This window comes from Delphinapterus leucas, chromosome 10 (genome assembly GCF_059928025.1).
Source record: "Delphinapterus leucas isolate spDelLeu-1000000601 "Yukka" chromosome 10, BTC_Dleu_Yukka2, whole genome shotgun sequence".
In the NCBI taxonomy this organism is placed as follows: domain Eukaryota; kingdom Metazoa; phylum Chordata; class Mammalia; order Artiodactyla; family Monodontidae; genus Delphinapterus; species Delphinapterus leucas.
In genome coordinates, this window is record NC_143138.1 from 21,156,078 (window position 1) to 21,174,800 (window position 18,723).

The 18,723-nt window shown below is 40.7% G+C and overlaps 1 protein-coding gene and 1 pseudogene across 4 annotated transcripts; one reads left to right on the top strand and one right to left on the bottom strand.

The window, feature by feature from the left end:
• Positions 1-1,290: 1,290 nt before the first annotated feature.
• Positions 1,291-16,190, bottom strand: ZNF322 (zinc finger protein 322). 4 transcript variants are annotated; one of them, XM_089918464.1, is made up of 4 exons: positions 15,901-16,190; positions 14,990-15,078; positions 10,028-10,163; positions 1,291-5,669 (listed from the first exon to the last, which is right to left on the bottom strand). In XM_089918464.1, exon 4 carries the CDS (start codon positions 5,485-5,487, stop codon positions 4,279-4,281), a length of 1,209 nt encoding a protein of 402 aa, XP_089774590.1. In that variant the 5' UTR covers positions 5,488-5,669; positions 10,028-10,163; positions 14,990-15,078; positions 15,901-16,190; the 3' UTR covers positions 1,291-4,278. The 4 variants fall into 4 exon arrangements, with proteins under 4 accessions (XP_089774590.1, XP_022417948.1, XP_089774591.1 ...); XM_022562240.3 differs by lacking the exon at positions 10,028-10,163; XM_089918465.1 differs by lacking the exons at positions 10,028-10,163; positions 14,990-15,078.
• Positions 8,907-10,196, top strand: LOC111168499 (casein kinase II subunit alpha-like; annotated as a pseudogene).
• Positions 16,191-18,723: the final 2,533 nt, after the last annotated feature.

Here is an 18,723-nt window from a genome sequence, read left to right on the forward strand (position 1 = left end):
TATAAAAGATAACAGGAGTTACTCCAAGTCTTTTCTTTTCTTCACTAATTACCAATTATCTGATGTTATCAGTTACTACTGAGAGTTGGATTCCTATACCCCTATTTTTAGTGTCCTGTGCCAGATGGAAAAAGGATTCTCTCTGCAAGGGTTAAACTGCCTTCAGCCCCCCTCACTTTAAAGTCCAAATCTCTGCATGGGTAATGACACAAGCTAATATTTTGGGCAGGAAACAAGAAAGCTTCAGTTGCATACAAGTCCTCCCCAGCCCGTCAGGAAGCAATGTGAAGAACTCTTTCAAGAAACTCTTGTGGCATATACGTGTACTGGGAGGCACCTTTCCCTTCTTCTACCCGAGTGTGGCACCATTTCTCTTCTAATTACTTGCAAGGGATATGACTAGTGTTTTTCCCAGAGGTATTTCTCGCCACAGCCCAGCTAAACGTTGGGATGTAGCATCACTTTAAGCAGGGGGGATAAGCATGAAGGCCACAGGCCTTATTCTAGCCACACCACTTTATGTCAAAAGAAAAAACAAAACTTGAAATTGTACCATTTTCCCTTCCCCTTTTCATCCATCCAAATTGTCTTAACTCTTATTCTTTTCCCACAATGAGAGCCACTTAAAACGCTGGGACCTATTCTGTGGCAGAGCAAATAGATGTAAACTGGGGCAAACTTCATAATGGGAGGTAAATCAGTGCCACCATTTTTACACCACCTCCTTTGCCCCGCTCCAACAAATGATAAGGTGACAAGAGGTAGAACTGGAGTCATACATGAATTCCACTGGGAATTGAAAATTCAAAATTGTCCTTTATTTTGAGGGTGTAGACAGTTTTGTTGTTTCTGAATTTTAGTCCCAAATACGGTCAGTTTAAGCTATTACTCCTCCCTGTACTCCGTATGTAATGCAATGGGGAGGCTCCAAAAGGATCCAATGTCTACAGCAGAGCAAAGACAATAATTCCTTCCAGGTTTCCATTCATTATTTGCCTTAGCATCAAAAATTCCTGGAATTCTTAGAAAAAAAAAAAAAATCTTGGAATTCTAGAGATGGTTCAATGGTTATCATCACCACCAGGCCAAAGGGTCACATGAATATCCACTTTATTCCTTTTCCCCCCAGCTTTACTGAGATATAACTGACAAATAAAATTGTAAGGTATTTAAAGTGTACACTATGACAGTCTGATATACGCATACACTGTGAGAGGATTCCTGAACATCTGCTTTATTCTAATGCAAGTGTAGGGGAAATGCTTTTTCTTAGTACAGTGGAGGCAAAAATGGGAGTTTTCAGAACAATGCTTTTATTTAAGAATTAAGGGAAAACAAAAACATTAAAGCATAGGAATACATTGACTGAATACAAGTGTCTCGTTTGGTCTGAAATCTAGAAAAAGTCACTCTGACTACTTACCTGAGGTAGATTTAGGTTGGCACTGTTTCAAGAGAACCTCCATCCATCCCAGAAGTTACCTTCTAGTTTTGGTTACAGGCTCCCAAGTGGTCCTTTCCAACCTCAGGTTATTCTATATGAGTAATACCAACACCTTTTCCCCCCATGGCTAAAAGCCCTCAGACCTGTTTCATACCCCCAAAGTTCTCTGTCTGAGGGATGGTCCATTCTTAATTTACTTAAAGACTAGAGACAATTACCAGGAAGATTAGTTGAAAGAAGGGGCAAGTCACTGCCCTGCCAAAGATACAAACTCTGTTCCCTTCTCCAAGTTCTCTCTAATGACTAACAAGTAGCCATAAGGACTAATTTTCATCACCACCAAGCCATACACCCAATACTATTTTAAGAATTACAATTGTCAAACATATACTAGTGATAGGCATGATTTTCACCAAAGAGAAACAAATACATCTTGTGTGTTTTATCACACCGAGCAACTTTTTATGGTATAAGAGCTATTTATGAAAATTACTAAAATACATCAGATCAAATAAACTTCCAGGACATGTTTTCTAAAAGAAGAAAGAAAAAAACACCGTAGAATCAGATTCCTTATTATCACTATGAGCTATATCCCCTGACCCTAAGATTATCAAGGTCAACAACCAGTCATCAGGATCAAAGCTTAGAGCCATACACAAGGTGGCAGTGCAATAGTTGGCCACCGCCATGAGTCCGAACACCAACGCTCTCTGGAGTTCAGGATTTGCTAAGATAAACCAGAGGACTCAAAACTTATTCACCAAGCCTACAGTCCCAAATACTGTAGAAGTTTTAAGTATTTATATTAAATGTCGTTTAATCGGAGGGAAGAAAAAAAACCTCAGAAGTGTCCACTTACAGGTCCCTGGATTAATTAGAGTATTTCTGGAGAATATTAAAGGTAATCATAATTATCCTGTTACGTTGGAGATAAGTGTTTATCCTTAAACCTCTGATGAATCTGCCAACTACTTTTCCCTTCTAGCATTTAGAATCCTACATTACAAGCGAAATATATACCTTATATTGTGGTGACTGCAGTCTTTTCCCTGGGAATAAAAAGTATTCTCTTTCCTTGGCAGAATCGAAGTAAATGAAAGGCATGTCATTATGTGGCTTGATTTGCTATAAACAGCAGGATGATGGAGTGGAAAAAAAACACAAAACACCAGCTTTTGAGTCACGATTCTCAAAATCAAAGTCTAGCTTCTCCATTAATAATGCATCATTATGTGTTTTACTCTGTGCCTACTCAGGCTTAAATCTTTCTTTCAGCTTTCTCTTAATTATTTTGCAAGGAGCTGATGAGGATATCTTACCATTGAAAGAAACATGATAAATGAAGTCACAAAAGTATGGGTACTAGCAAAAATCATAACTATTATCCTGGAACGTGCATCTCTGAGTTGAGAAGAAATGAATCTCTACAGCTGAAACTGCAAATACCAGTAATAATCTGAAAGATTTTAGGGAAAGGAAACTTGTAAGGGTATGCCTCAACTCACAAGTAAAAAGCTGAGTATTCTACCTCGTTATGAGGTTGGCCCTCCAAAGGGGAAGCCTTGGGAAGAGTTTTGATCTATGATAACTACTCCCTAGCTGCTTAGTTCTTTTCACAACCAGCAAAAGGTTCCCATGCTGCTATCAACACACTAGTCCCCATTCCAGCCAAGACTTACAAAATCGACAGAGGCAAAGTAAATGTACTTCTTTCCCCCAACAGTAACACATGCCACACCTTCTATCTCAAGGTTACAGTCCTTTCCTTTATTGGAGTTCCAAATTTTAAAAACTGAAAGTAAAGCAATCATTAAGTGGTTCAGATAAAAGAAAAGCATCTTTACCTGAGTTTCCCATCAGGCCTACTCTGACCTGCCCTAGCTCCTTCCAGAAGAAGTTTCTGGGTATCTAAAAAAAAAACAGTTTACATATTGACTCATTAAAAGTCATCTCTACTGTATGAGTCAACTAACTATTAGAACAGTTCTTCTCATACCTATTAAATGTACACAGTCCACAGTTAGATCTCTTACTAGAACAAAATTATCTGCAGAGTAGGTTCTTTGGGGTGCAATAAGGTAGGGATTTCCTGCAAGGCTTTTTTTTAGACTCAAGGTTATTTATAGGGTTTTTCACTTGAGTTCCCCAGTATACCACAAAAACTGATCACTGACAGAAGCTTTTCTCATTCAGAGAATTCATAAGGTCTTTCCTCAGATTGTTTTTTTTTTGGGGGGGGGGAGGTGCAAACCCAAGAAGGCTCTCCACCTAATGCTTTTGCCACCTTCAAGGCAAATATAGAAATTTTCACCTGTATGGCTTCTCTGATAGGTAAGAAAGTCATAGTTCTGTTAGAAGCTTTCTTCACACTTGTGGGGGTCTCTTCCCAGTGGCGTGTTCTGACGTCCAATGAAACGTGTACACTCTCTGAAGCACTGTTGACACAGGGTATTAAAAATGCTGTCCACCAATGTGAATTCTCTTGGAATGAGAAGAGGTGGCCATTGCTAGAAAGCTTTCTCACATTCACCAAATTTGTAAGGTTTCCCACCTGTAAGAATCCTCTTGTGGGTGATCAGATACAAGCTTGGACTAAAGGTTTTCCCAAACTCAGAGCATTTGTAAGGTTTCTCATTGGAGTGGCTGATACGCTTCTGTAAGGACAGCTCTCTGGGCAAACCATTTCTCAACTTCCTACAATTGCAGATTCTCTGGTCCCCAGTGAAATCTGAGCTCTGAGGAAAGTCTGAGATTTGCTTAGAGTTCTTCACCTTAAGGAGTTCTCTTACACTGTAAATACATTTTTTATGGCATTATAACTTCTTGTCTGGTCAAGACATTTGTGAGGCTTCTGATGCATGGGGAGGGCTGAGCTCAAGACCTTTTTCACCCACATCACAGATATATGGTTTTTCACCGATGTGGACTGTCTGATGTTGAAGAAGTGCTGAGCTCTGGTGAAAGCTTTTATCACAGACACCGTATTTATAATGCAGCTCCTCTGTCTGAGTTCTCATTTTCTGTTGGGCAACGAAGTCCATGCCCAGGAGGAAGCCACTCTCACATGCAGACCACTGATGTGGTTTCTCTTCCATGTGAATTCTTTGATGCACAATAAGGTCTGAACTACAGTTGAAACTTTTCTCATATTCCAGGCATTTAAAAGTGTGAGTGTGAGTTGCCTGGTGCCTGATTAGGTTGGCGCTCCGAGTAAAACTTCGCATACATTCTAAGCATTTATACGGCTTCTCACCTGTGTGGACTCTCTGGTGTACAATAAGGTCTGATTTCTGGCCAAAGCATTTCTCACAGGCACCACACTTATAGGGCTTCTCCCCAGTATGAACTCTTTTATGAACAATGAAGGCTGAACGGTGTCGGTAACTTTTCTCACACTTATTACATTTGTAGGGCCTTTCACCAGTATGAGTTCTCTGGTGGCTAATAAGATCTGATTTCCCACTAAAAGCTTTTTCACACTCCAGACACTTAAATGGTTTCTCACCTGTGTGAGTTCTTCGGTGTCTTATGAGGTTTGTACTTCGGCTGAAGCATTTGTCACACTCACTACATAGATACGGTTTCTCGCCTGTATGGCTTCGCTGGTGCACAAGCAGATCAGAGCTCTGACCAAAATTCTTGCCACAAATGTCACATGTATAGAATTTTTTACCTGCATGTGTTCTCTGGTGTCCTGAAAGGGCTAAGTGGTGCCAGAAGCTCTTCTCACATTTGCTACATTTATAAGGTTTCTCATAATTGTGGATCCTCTGGTGTGAAATAAGATCTGAGCTTTGGATGAAGGTTTTCTCACACATATCACATCTATAAGGTTTCTCCCCTGTATGGGTTCTCTCACACATAATAAGAGCTAAGTTTTCACAGAAGTTTTGCTCACGTTCAAGGCACTGGTATATATGATCATCTATTTGAGTAATCTCATGCACATGAATAAAAATCTTTTTACCCTTCTGAGGGCATACATGATATATTTTCCTTTTTTGAGTTCTCTGATTATACCTCTCTTCTGAAGTGTACATTTTCTATGGCTCTCTCCTAGGGAGTTTTCCACTGGTCTTCCTGACCCATCATTTTCTTCACAGTCATATTCTCGATGAGAACTTGAAAGATACATCTGTTTTAGGCCTTTCAGTCATGGGCAGCTCCTCTCTGCAAGTTTCCAGCATCATATATACTAATTCTTTACTTGGTATTTCCAACCCTGTGAGACAAAGAAGAAGTATTATTTATATTCCTTTAACTAAGAAAAAATGCTCAAAATTAAAATTGCTGCAGAAAAGGCAGAATTTCTGTATCAAAGTCCACAAGTGCTCTAGGTTTTACAGGGATTGAAAGCAGTTACTTTTCCTCTTTGCTAGTATAAAACCAATCAGCAACACATACAGGGCAAGTACCAGAAAGAACTGTTTCTTTAATGAACTCAGGTGATCTCAAAACCAGAATTCCTCCTCTTCCCTTGGTTCAACTGAATAATCAAGACGCCTAATAATTAGTACGCCTGCTCATGAAGAAAACAATCCAAAACGGGCTATGAATATCTGTGCAGTCCTTTCTATAGTAAGGTTTGGAAGAAAATGGTTAATGATCATTAGAATTCCCAGTGCAAAGAGAGAGAAAGTAAGTTTCTATGACTATCATCCTAGCTGTGTGATGTCAGGCAAGTTACTTAATCACTCTGTACATAGTTTCCTCATCTATAAAACTGATTAATGATGGAAATTATCTCACATCGAGTTGAATAATAAATTAATCACGATCTATCTCATGGTAAGTACTCTGTGTTAGCTATTATAATAACTATTATTATGGTAAAGGGGCCTAAGAGTCTGCTTTGATATGGTTGTATGAGCACAAACCTTGCTCAAAAAGAAAAATCCCAACTTACTGCTGATAAAAAAAAATAGGATGACTTTGCTTCCTATTTTACTGAGAAAATCTAAGGAAGCCAAAAACCAAAAACATAAAAAAAACACTTCCACATGCTCCCACCACATCAACCAACCTCTTCCAAGGTGGTCATGCACTCTCCATCTTTCCTTCTGTTACCACGGATAACAAACTTCCCCTGCCCAATCTAAGGACAACCTGTCCATTGGTGTACTGGATTCCACCCCTTTTTGCCACAAAGACATCACTCCTGCAATTCTATCCCCTCTCTCCTGCAGTATCAATTTGTTCTTTCCTACTGGATCACACTAGTCAGCAAACTAGCTGTTATGTCTCTCCTAATACCAAAGCACTAACAAGAAACTTCTCTCAACCACCTCACGCTCGAGCTATTGTCTCACTTCTGCTTCTCTTTACAGCAAAATTCCTCAAAAGAAATCAATCTGTTTATTGTCTTTAATTCTTATCTTCCAAGGTTTCTGGAACATACTCCAATCAAATACCCTCACCACTCCACCAAAACTGCTCCTATTAGAACCTAGGAGTCCCTAGGAAATCTGATTCCTAGTTACCACTCTGACACACTTCCCTGCTCTTCTCGTGTGTACTGCACGCTAGTCACCTTGGCCTCCTTGCTGTTGTTCAAACAAGCCAGGTCCATTCCCATTTCAAGGTCTTTGTGCTTGTAGTCTCTCCCTGCTAAAGTGCTCTTCCTTTAGATCTTCAAAGCTCCCTCTCTCACCTCACTCAAATCTTTGGTAAACTGTCATAGTCTCAGTAAGGCCTGACTGACCATCCTATTTTAAATTACGACACACCTCCACCCCAGCTGACCCACACGTACAACACTCCTTCTCTCCCTTCCTGTTTTATTTTTCTCCATAGAATGTAAGCCCCTAAAGGACAAGGATTTTAGTTCATTTCATTTGCTGCTGTTTCCCTAGCACCTGGGACAGTGCCTGGCACAGAGAAGGTATGTTCACATATAATGAGGTACCATGTAACTGTAAAACAGGATGAAGATAACCTTTATGAATTGATGTGGAGCAATTTCTAGGATAAACCGTAAATTTTAGAAAGCAGCTGTGAATTAAGTAGAAATAAGAAACTACACATGTATCTATTCATTTGGCCAAAAAGAAACTCAGAAAAGAAGAAACTAATGAGTTTGGTTATCATCAAAAGGTAGGTATAAATGGGATCAAAAGGACAGGAAATTGGTACCAAAGGGTAGATGGAAAGAGAGTCATACTTCTGTTAGTATATACATTTTTGTAAAACACACATTTTTACTTTTTAAACTGTTACATTTCACATATTCAACAAATACATAAATAAATAGAAAAGCTGGGGGAGAAAAAAATTAAAATGGAATACAAATAAAAACAAACAAGTCTGTATTTCAAATTAATAACGAAATCACCCAGGAGGGGGAAAAATAACTCAAATAACTTTATAATACAGTATTAGGATTATATAAACTCAAACTAAAGATAAAAAGGACTATAAACAATTACTGAACTCTAATTAGTAGGAGTTTTCCTCCAGAGTGGAAAAGGTTCACTACTTAATGTATAGCCTAGGAATGAACAAATAAATAAATATAACAGCACCCAGATGCTTCACTGTCAGCGAAGGGGGTTACAAACACAGAAAAGGGAAAGGCTAGAATGAACTCTGCATGTGTAGTGTTTAACTGGAATTAGAAGTATCAGTATGAGGTCAACGTTTTTTTTTTTTTTTTTTTTTTTCCCCCCCGCGGTACGCAGGCCTCTCACTGTTGTGGTCTCTCCTGTCGGAGCACAGGCTCCGGACGCGCAGGCTCAGTGGCCATGGCTCACGGGCCCAGCCGCTCCGCGGCATGTGGGATCTTCCCAGACCGGGGCACAGACCCGTATCCCCTGCATCGGCAGGCGGACTCTCAACCACTGCGCCACCAGGAAAGCCCAAGGTCAAGGTTTTTAAGTATACACAGAAAAAATAGAAATGTGTGTATGTGTGAAAGTGTGTACTTTTTTTTTTTTTTACTAATGTCTGGCTGTGAGGTCACAAACGATGAAATCCCAGTAGTAATGAGCACACCAAGCACTTAGAGCATGGTTTCTAAACACCATTTCCCACTGAAAGGAATCAAGGCTCACTGGAGAAATGGCTAATTCCAGGGTTTAGAAAGCACAAGATGAACCTGGAACACCTTGTTGTGTCAGAAAATAAGGAAGTGCTCAAAAAGTGGTGACAATAAGCCAAGAGGACCCAGGAGCCAGGCTGAAGGGGCTGCCACTATACAAATCAGGAACAAACAACATCAAAATAAATAATGATAGTGATAAATTAGTAACACAATAAGAATCCATGAATCCATACTCATTTAAAAAGTGAATAAATAGTCCGCCGCCGCCATATTGTCTGTGTGAAGAGAGGGGAGAGCGTCCGCCGCCACTGCAGCTTCCACCACAGTTTGAAGAAAACAGTTCTGAAACAAGCTCTTACCCCCAGTTGCCTCTCTACACAGTGACTGCCATCTCTCCAAACGTCAAGCCCAACTTTGTCCGCCAACCTGTCTGACATGTCGGGACCCGTGCCAAACAGGGCCAGAGTTTACACAGATGTTAATACACACAGCCCAAGAGTACTGGGATTACAAGTCACATGTGGTGGAATGGGGAAATCAAGATGACTACCAGCTGGTTAGAAAATTAGGCCGGGGTAAATACAGTGAAGTATTTGAAGCCATCAACATCACAAATAATGAAAAAGTTGTTGTTAAAATTCTCAAGCCAGTAAAGAAGAAGAAAATCAAGCGTGAAATAAAGATTTTGGAGAATTTGCAAGGCGGTCCCAACATCATCACACTGGCAGACATTGTAAAAGACCCTGTGTCACGAACTCCTGCCTTGGTTTTTGAACACGTAAACAACAGACTTCAAGCAATTGTACCAGACGTTAACAGACTATGATATTCGATTTTACATGTATGAGATTCTGAAGGCCCTGGATTATTGTCACAGCATGGGGATTATGAACAGAGATGTAAAGCCCCATAATGTCATCATTAATCATGAGCACAGAAAGCTATGGCTAGTAGACTGGGGTTTGGCTGAGTTTTACCATCCTGGCCAAGAACATAACGTCCGAGTTGCTTCCCGATATTTTAAAGGTCCTGAGCTACTTGTAGACTATCAGATGTATGATTATAGTTTGGTTATGTGGAGCTTGGGTTGTATGCTGGCAAGTGTGATCTTCCGGAAGGAGCCATTTTTCCATGAACATGACAATTATGATCAGTTGGTGAGGACAGCCAAGGTTCTGGGGACAGAGATTTATATGACTATATTGACAAATACAACATTCAATTAGATCCATGTTTTAACGATATCTTGGGCAGACATTCCCGTAAGCGATGGGAATGCTTTGTCCACAGTGAAAACCAGCACCTTGTCAGCCCTGAGGCCTTGGATTTCCTGGACAAGCTGCTGCGGTACGACCACCAGTCATGGCTCACCACAAGAGAGGCCGTGGAGCACCCCTATTTCTACACTGTTGTGAAGGACCAGACTCGAATGGGCTCATCTAGCGTGCCAGGGGGCAGTATGCCTGTCAGCAGCACCAATATGATGTCAGGGATTTCTTCAGTGCCAACCCCTTCACCCCTTAGACCTCAGGCAGGCTCACCAGTGATTGCTGCTGCCAACCCCCTCGGGATGCCTGTTCCAGCTGCCGCTGGCGCTCAGCAGTAATGGCCCCTTCTGTCTCCTGATGCCTGAGCAGAGGTTGGGGAGTCCACTCACTCCCTTGATGCAGCTTGCGCCTGGCGGGGAGGAGTGAAATACTTCAGAAGCACCGTGTCTGAACCGTTGCTTGTGGATTTATAGTAGTTCAGTCATAAAAAAAAAAATTATAATAGCTTGTATTCCTTTTTTTCTCTTTCTTTTTTTTTAACTCGAACTTTTCATAACTCAGGGGATTCCCTGAAAAATTATCTGCAGGTGGAACATTTCACGGACAAATTTTTTTCTCCCCTTCCAAATTCAGTTCCTCATCACTAAAGAACAAAGATAAACCAGCCTCAATTCTGGCTGCTGCGTTTGGGTGGAGATTTCTTCCCATGCCCACCATTGCTCCCCTACCATCTCACACTTTGAGGGGTTTGTAGTTCATGCTCTCCTCCAGAGGTTACAAAAATGTAGCTTCTTGAAGGGAGGTGGGAAGGAAGGAAGAAGGAAGGACCCAACCTATAAGAGCAGTGTACTGCTAGTCACTTATATCACTTTACTCCAAAAGTGCTTCAGTGGAGTTATACTGGTGAATCTAGTGGAAATATGTCTTAGTTACACTGAGATGCTGAAAATCTACCCAAAGTGCAGACAGGTCCTGAAAACGTCTGTTCAGTATGAATCATGTCTTACTGACCTAACCTAAATGCAGCTCACTTATAATTTAGTTTCAGTTCAGTTTAAAACTTTAATACCGTCCCTCCCAGGCTCCTTACCTCGGTCCTCTCCCCTTTCATCTCCCAACATGCTCTATAGCTGGTAGGAGGGGGAAGGCAAAATCTTTTTCAGTTTTCTTTGACTTGGCCCTTTTGAATTCAGTTAGTTACTGGGTATAATTACTGCGTTTTACAAAAAAAAAAACATTGTCTATGTTGGTTTCATGCTAGCAACTCTTGAAGAGCTAATGAGAGATGTGGTCACTGCATTTTATTTTAAGCTTTCTACCTTCTTTTCCTACCTTCCCCTTCCCTCACATGCCATCCATTGAGAAGACCTGCCCCTCAGTCTTGTAAATGTACCTGAGAGGTAGAAGCAGAGCCACTATCTTCAGTGAAACTGAAATGGTAGAACTGTAATTGTGGGAAAACTAAACTCTCCTGTTACAGCCCTGCCACCCCTTGCTGTCTGTATATATATAATACTTTGTCCTTCATATGAGAAAGATCCAGTGTTGGAATTCTTTGGTGTAAATAAACATTTGGTTTTATTTATCAAAAAAAAAAGTGAATAAATAGTGAGTGAGAAGGAATAGGTTTTTCTTATATTAAAAAAGCCAACAATTAAATGTAGAATAAATGATGGAATTAAAAACATCACATGTCCAATGAAGAGTAACAACTGTTTCAGGCGAAAATACAAAAATATAGTGGATGAAAGTTTTATGAGAATCAGGATATTTACACAATCTGAATATATCTCCCCACTAGATATTTAATAATTAGAAAGATAAAAAAAGTAACTTCACAGTTTAGAAACCTGGAAGACACCACCTTAACCAAATGATCAGAGTTAACACCACCAGTAACAAGATATATAGTTGCCTCCTAATATGATGCAAAGAACAGAACATCACTTCTGTGCTATCTTGCCAAAAATGTATAACCTGAATCTAATCATGAGGAAACATCAGACAAACCCAAATTGAGGAAAATTCTGCCAAATAAATGGCCTAAACTTAAAAAAAAAAAAAAGTCTAAAGACAAAGTCTGAGGATATGTTCCACAATAAAGACATGACAATTAAATGAAATGGGTGATGGTGGAATGGATCCTGGACAACAAAAAAAACTTATTTTTCTTTTCCTACAAAGGACGTTAGTGGAACAATTGGCTAAACTCCAACAATGTCTGGCAATCAGATAACAGTATTATATGAATGTTAATTTTTTGACTGTGATAACTGTAATGATAATATAAGAGAATAGCCTTGTCTTCAGGGAATAAACAATTGAGTATTTAGGACAGGCTTTCTCAACTAGAGTTCTGGCAAAGAACGAAGCCCTACAGAAAATGACTTGAGTAACTATTTTTTAAATTCTCCCAAGGATGGCATGTAGCTAGTAGCACTGAACACACATGGGAGAGAAGTTAATTCATTGCAAACCTATTACTTCAGGGCTTACCATGTCTTAGGACTTTAGGGCTTAATTCTCTCATAGTTTGAGATGAGGTATTATGTCTATAACTTACTCTCAAAAGGTTCAGAAAAAATGTACATATAGGTACATGTATGTATAGAGAAATTAGTATAGACAGACTCATAAAACAAACATAGTAAAATGTAAACATTTAGGGACTGCAGGTGAAGGGTGTATGGGTATTCTTTATATTATTTTACAACTTTTTTTGTAAATCTGAAATTACTTCAAAATTTAAATGTATCTTATTTTGTTTTTTAAAAACATGGGAGCTGAGGGCTTCCCTGGTGGTGCAGTGGTTAAGAGTCCACCTGCCAATGCAGGGGACATGGGTCTGTGCGCCACTACTGAGCCTGTGCTCTAGAGCCTGCGAGCCACAACTACTGAGCCCGCGTGCCACAACCACTGAAACCTGCACGCCTAGAGCCTGTGCTCCGCAACAGGAGAAGCCACCGCAATGAGAAGCCTGCGCACCACAGTGAAGAGCAGACCCCGCTCGCTGCAGCTGGAGAAGGCCAGCGTGCAGCAACGAAGACCCGATGCAGCCAAAAATAAACAAATTAAAAAAAAAAATATATATATATATATATTAAAAAAAAAAAGAACATGGGAGCTGAGAGTTAGTATATTGTGATAGTTAAAGCTGAACGTTCAAACTCTGGAATCAGATTTTGGCTCAAATTCCCACTGTGCTTTTTGTAGCTATGAGAACTTGGGTAAGTTACTTCCTTCAGCTTCAAACTTCAATTTCGATAAAATAAGTAAGATATCATTACATGTCTTAAGGAGTTGCCATGGGAACTGAGACACTGTCAGTAAAGGACGTGGCTCAATGCCTGGATCTCAACAGATGCTCAATAAATGGTAGGTTCTATTATTTTCTTAATTCCATCTTCACAGACACAAAAACACTAACATTTCCTGAGCTCATCCTCTGTGCCTGTCTCTTATGCAAAGCCTTGTTCAAAACCATTTAAAATAGTTAACTAAATAATAAATAATAATCAGTTAATGATTAATACGAAGATTAAGCAAAAAACAGAAAAACATTTATGGAGAAATGCTAGGAGGAAAAGGAAGACTTTAGAATCACAACTAAGTAAAGATATGCATCCATACAGACAAACAGCTACTCTAAGATGGTGGCTGTATGGGAGTTTTGTCTTTTAAAATGTGTATTACTGTTAAGGTCAAAAGGAGAGAGAGTAGAGTGGAAATAAATGATTCTGAGCATGGTTAAATGAATTAAAATATTCCCTAATTTTATCAGCCGAGGGTATCATATTTGCCCTAAATAGCCAATCAACTGTAGGGCACCAAGGAAAAAAATTAAAAATAAGGAAAAAATTAAAAATAAGGAAGACTTTTAGAGGTCAGCACCTAGAAGATAAAATACAGTCTGGCTGTCAAAATTTAAAGTAATCCATGACACTTCCCTAGTTCAAAATACTATAACTGCTTCCTACCACTCTAAGAATAAAACCTAAAGTTTTCACTGCGCTACATAATGCGGTACCTCCCCCTACCTTCAGCCTCACACAACACATCAGAATCTTTACACTTGCTCCTTCTGCCTAGAATGCCCTTCTCCCAAGTAGCTTGCTCCTTTATTTGATCAAGTCTCTGACTGAAAATTATTTCCTTAAAAAGAGGCACACCCTGACTACTTCATCTAAAATAGCGATGTCCCCTTAGCCTGTTTTACAATATTTCTCTTCATAGCACTTATCATCATCCAACTTTGTGGTATATATCTTATATTTGTTAACTTGTTTCTCTCTCCTACTAGAATATAACTTAGTTATATAACTTAGGACTTAGTCTTTTGTTCACTGCAATATTCCTAGCGTCTAGAATACATTTGTTGAATGAATGAAAAATATGAATGAATATCAGAACCAAAAAAGAGCCATCATCCTCTAAGCCTCAGCATCAATATAACAGGCTAGGCTAGTAGCCCTGGCTGGTGCATCTGGTAAACCCAAATATATCCTTCAAGTCTTAGCTTCAGGGTACCCTTCGCTAAGAGGTTTCTCTTACCTCTTCCTAGGAAAAGACTGGTTCTCTCTTCCATGGCTAGGGTCAGAGTGCACAGAATAGGCAGACAGGTTGAGTACAGAACTTCAAAGCTCAAGGCTATCCTTATAGTTAAAGGATGTACGTGACAGGCAGATAAAGTTGATAAAGTGTTATCTAAAAAACTAGATAATGCTTACTGTATCAGGTCCCAGGCTAGGGATTACCTCATTTATTTTTCATTAATTACATGGATTATCTCATTTAATCTTCCCAAGATTGTAAAATAGGTATGAATACCAACGTTTGTGCCTTACAGATAGAAAACCTGATGCTCAGGGCAGTTAAATAACTATGTAAGAACTCACAGCTAGTAAGTAGCAGAGCCAGTATCTAAATCTCCATCTTCTGACTCCAGGGCCTGCTTAAGCATTGGGCATACTGCCTTTTGGGGGCTGCAAATCAATCACAAAGGAATTACTAAAAGCCTATTGTGAATAAGCCTGTTGAAAAGGAGTAGAAAATACACTTAAATTGGTAGGACAGCACTGGTTTTAGCACTCTGCTATCTCAGGAGCTAAGAAAGGGTCATGTATCTTCTTTCCATGTATCTTCTCCCATTCCGCCTTGTCTCCCCCAGTTTCCCTCTCCTCAGGCCTCAAAAATCCACTGTTTATATAGAAACATACAGCCTGGTATGTTACTTACCATAACAACAAAGACTCAAGACTATCTTCCTTTTGGCTCCAAAAGGTCTCTAGTCCATAACTATTCACAACACTCAATTCTTCCCTCTCCTAGAAGAAAAAAAAATCAATAATGTAGAAATTTATAATTTTTGTGAAATTTATAACTTTTCTGAGGCTTGAACATCTAAAAATTGGTTCCATTTACTCCCCAGTCTGGTCAGTATCTTTCAACCGTAACTTACCTCTTCCCACCTTTCCTTACATTCTATTTTCTCCTGCAAGAAGCACCTGCCACTGGTAGCCATCAGTTCCTTCCCAAACAGCTCTAGACAAAACATCGAGAATCCTTCTGGGTAATGACTAACCTTAACTTCATAATAAAGCCCTGAGTCCTGTTGTACTTGTTTCAATTTTTACCTCAACTTCTGAGTTCAATGACCCATTCTTCTACCACTATAAACCTCAAGATGCAGTTGATAAGTGCATATGATACAAAGCTATATATAATGCCGGTTTCCAAAAATGGTTATGGAATGATTAAACAAACCAGATTTTTCTGCATACAGATTCGATGCAACATGACCAATCTCTGCCTTAAAGATAGGGGTGGGCGGTGGGTGGAGAACATTCAACGTCCTTGTTTTTTTTTTTCCCCCAAAGTGAAAGATACACTTAGATCACTTAGAAAAGTGCCTGGCAGTGTTTACTATTATCTCCAGGAACGATAGTACTAAGCTTCTCTTCCTTCAACTTTTCATTGACCTCCTTTCAGTCGCCGTCGGGGGGGTCCCAGACCCTGCTCTGTTGCGAGGACCAGAGGCTGCTCCTACCAGGCGGAGGCCGAGGGGGTCTCGGGTCCCGCAGATCCCCTCCCCCGATCCCTGGGCCCCGCAGGCCATGCCCCTCCCAGGCCCCGCGGGCCGCGCTTACCAAGGCAGCAGCCGACGCCGCCCCTCCGCCTGGGACGGCACTTCCGGTTACTCTCCGGACACTCGGGTTTGGGTTTCCCGGCGGCCGCAGGCTCCGGGCGGTAAACCTAAGGTCCCACCTTCGGGAAAAGAAGGAAAGCCAACCTGGGAGGCCGACGAGAACCAGAAGCAGCCCCCTTTGCGTGGCTCGGCGAGGGCAGTTGAGGCCAGGCCATCCAGGGGGCTCTTTAAGGGCCGACAAGGCCGGCTACCCGAGCCCTTTCAGCCTGACTGGGAAGCGGCCGGCGCAGCCCCGCCCCCGCGAATCACATGATCACCCCCTGTTCAGCCACTGGGGCGGTCCACCCCCGGCCTCTGGGCCAATAGGGGCCGAGCCTCTGGACCGGGGGCGGGGCCCTGGGGCGCCTGCGCTCCGGGGCCCTTGGTGTTTCTGGGCGGAGCGGTCGAGGACTTTATTTAGGGATCCTTTCCGATGCTACTGACGTCTGGGGGTGACGAGAGGACCCCACTACCACCTTGTCTAAGAAGAAGCAGCCCTGTTTATCTTACCGTTTCCGACTTATGTTCTCTTTCCTGAAGGCTGTTAAAAGAGGACTCGAGGCAGGAGTAGCGTCAGAAGAGATGGATGCCACCGACCCTGTGGAAAACACCCCGAAGGATCTGGAAGAAATGGAGGATACCAAAACACGGTGGAAGCGCTCCGCCACCCAAGATGTGGCCAGAGAGATGAATGAAATGCTTTAAAGGGGGGATAGTGTTGGCTTTGTGTGGGTAGAGAAAACTGCAGAGGAGGATAGGACTGCTCTGATCGTAGGAGGTTTCCCAGTCCTTCCTGATTGCTTATGGGCTGGAATCAACTTAAGTAATCACCTATGTTTGGGTTGGAGCAGAAGTGAGATTTCCTTCAGAGAGAAGTAAATATACCTATATCTACATCTCCCCTTGCTCAATTGTTCAGTGAAAATAAAGTTTCCTAAAATCCCTCAGACATCAAAGGGTAAGGATTAGTACTAGGAATATAGAGGACAAAAGGCTGGGTAATGAGGCTAAGAACTTGGACTGGGAGAAAAATACTGAGTTTAGGGAGTGGTGAGAGCATCATCAGGGTCATAACAGTCGTTTATTCAAGATTAACTAATCATGTTCCTAATTCTGGAATTCTTCCCCAGAGGAGTTGCAGCTTAGTTTCATGTTTGTTTTTAATGAAAACTTCCAAGTAAGGCCCAACTATTCTATCCAGAGCCTTCTTAATATTTGAAATAATTTTTAATAACTTTAGAGTATGTGATATGTTCCAGACATTGTTCATCATTTTACACGTATTATCCCTTTAACTTGTAACAAAAATTCTATGAGTGATGAATTGGGTGATTGGGATTGACATATATGCACTAATATGTATAAAATGGATAACTCATAAGAACCTGATATATAAAAAATAAATAAAATTTCAAAAAAAAATTCTATGAGATGTTTATTATTATTTTTATCTTAGGAGAAATCTGGTGCAGGAAGAGATTGAGTACCTTGCCCAAGATCACACATTTAGTAACTAGTGAAGCTGAAATATGAACATTCATACCAGAGCCTGTGCTTTCCATCATTGTACTTACAGGGCTGTATCAATAGTGGTGACTGTATAGTGGAAAAGTACTGAGTTCTGATTCCTGCACTGTGTATAGGAAGGTCTCAATAATTGTTGAATTGAACTCTTCAGCTTTTTCTTTAAAGATACATTGACCCAAGCAAAGAGCTCATTTTATTCATTGTTTCATTCACTCAACACATGTTTATTGAGCACTTCCAGTTCAACTGACACGATGCTGAGTATTAGGAATTTAAAGGCAGGAAAGACTCAGTCCCATTCCTCTAACGGTTCACAGCCTACTATGGAGATAGCAGGTGGTGTGATAGAGGTAGAAGTTACATAAGGTAGTGTGGGAGCAGAGAGAAGGAGCACTTGTTTGAGAAAGGGTCAGAAATGACTGTAGAACGTGGGGCATGAGGTGAGGCTTGAAGGAATGGAAGCAAGGAGTTGAAGATGGGACTGGAATGGAAGATGGGAAATAGGTCAGAGATGTTTTAATGTGATTTCAGTTAATGGACTTTATCTTGTAAGAAATGGGAATCCATTCATGGGGTAGCTCAATTATCCCCAACCTTAAAACCTTTAGAAGGATGATTTTATTTTAGTTTTACATATAGAGAGAAGCAAAACAGGAAGCCTGGAGACAAGGATAAAGAATAAGGTAGAGTAGCCAGAAAATTAGGAAAATGAAAAAAATGGGTCATGGCAACCAAGGGAGGAGAGGTTCAATTAAAGTGTTATTGAGAGCAATGTCAAATAATGAGATCAGATGAGACAGCACCAAAGAACATTGGATAAAGTTTACATGAGAATTACTATGTTCTAAGTGCTGTTATAGGCACTTTATAGTATTAGCTCACTTAATCATCCAACAACACTGTGTGCTTTAATTCTCACAATAACCCCATATTATAGATGAGGAAGATGAGGTACAAGGAGGATAAGTAATTTGGGCAAAATCGTGCAGCTGTTAAGAGGCAGAAAGGGGATTTAAACACTGGGAGTCTGGCTTCTGAGTCCGTGCTTGTTACCACTACCCTATCCTGCCCTCTAAAGAGGCTCTGCGGAGTTTAGAAAAAAAAGAGGTTTTTTTTCTTTAGTAAGGGCAGCTTCTGTGGAGTGTGGTGGAAAGGGAAGTAGGGAATGCAGGTAGCATCATCTTTTCTTTCAGAAGCTTGGCTATGAAGAACAAAGACCATCTCTAGCATGGAACACAGGTCTTAAACAGTGAGCAGG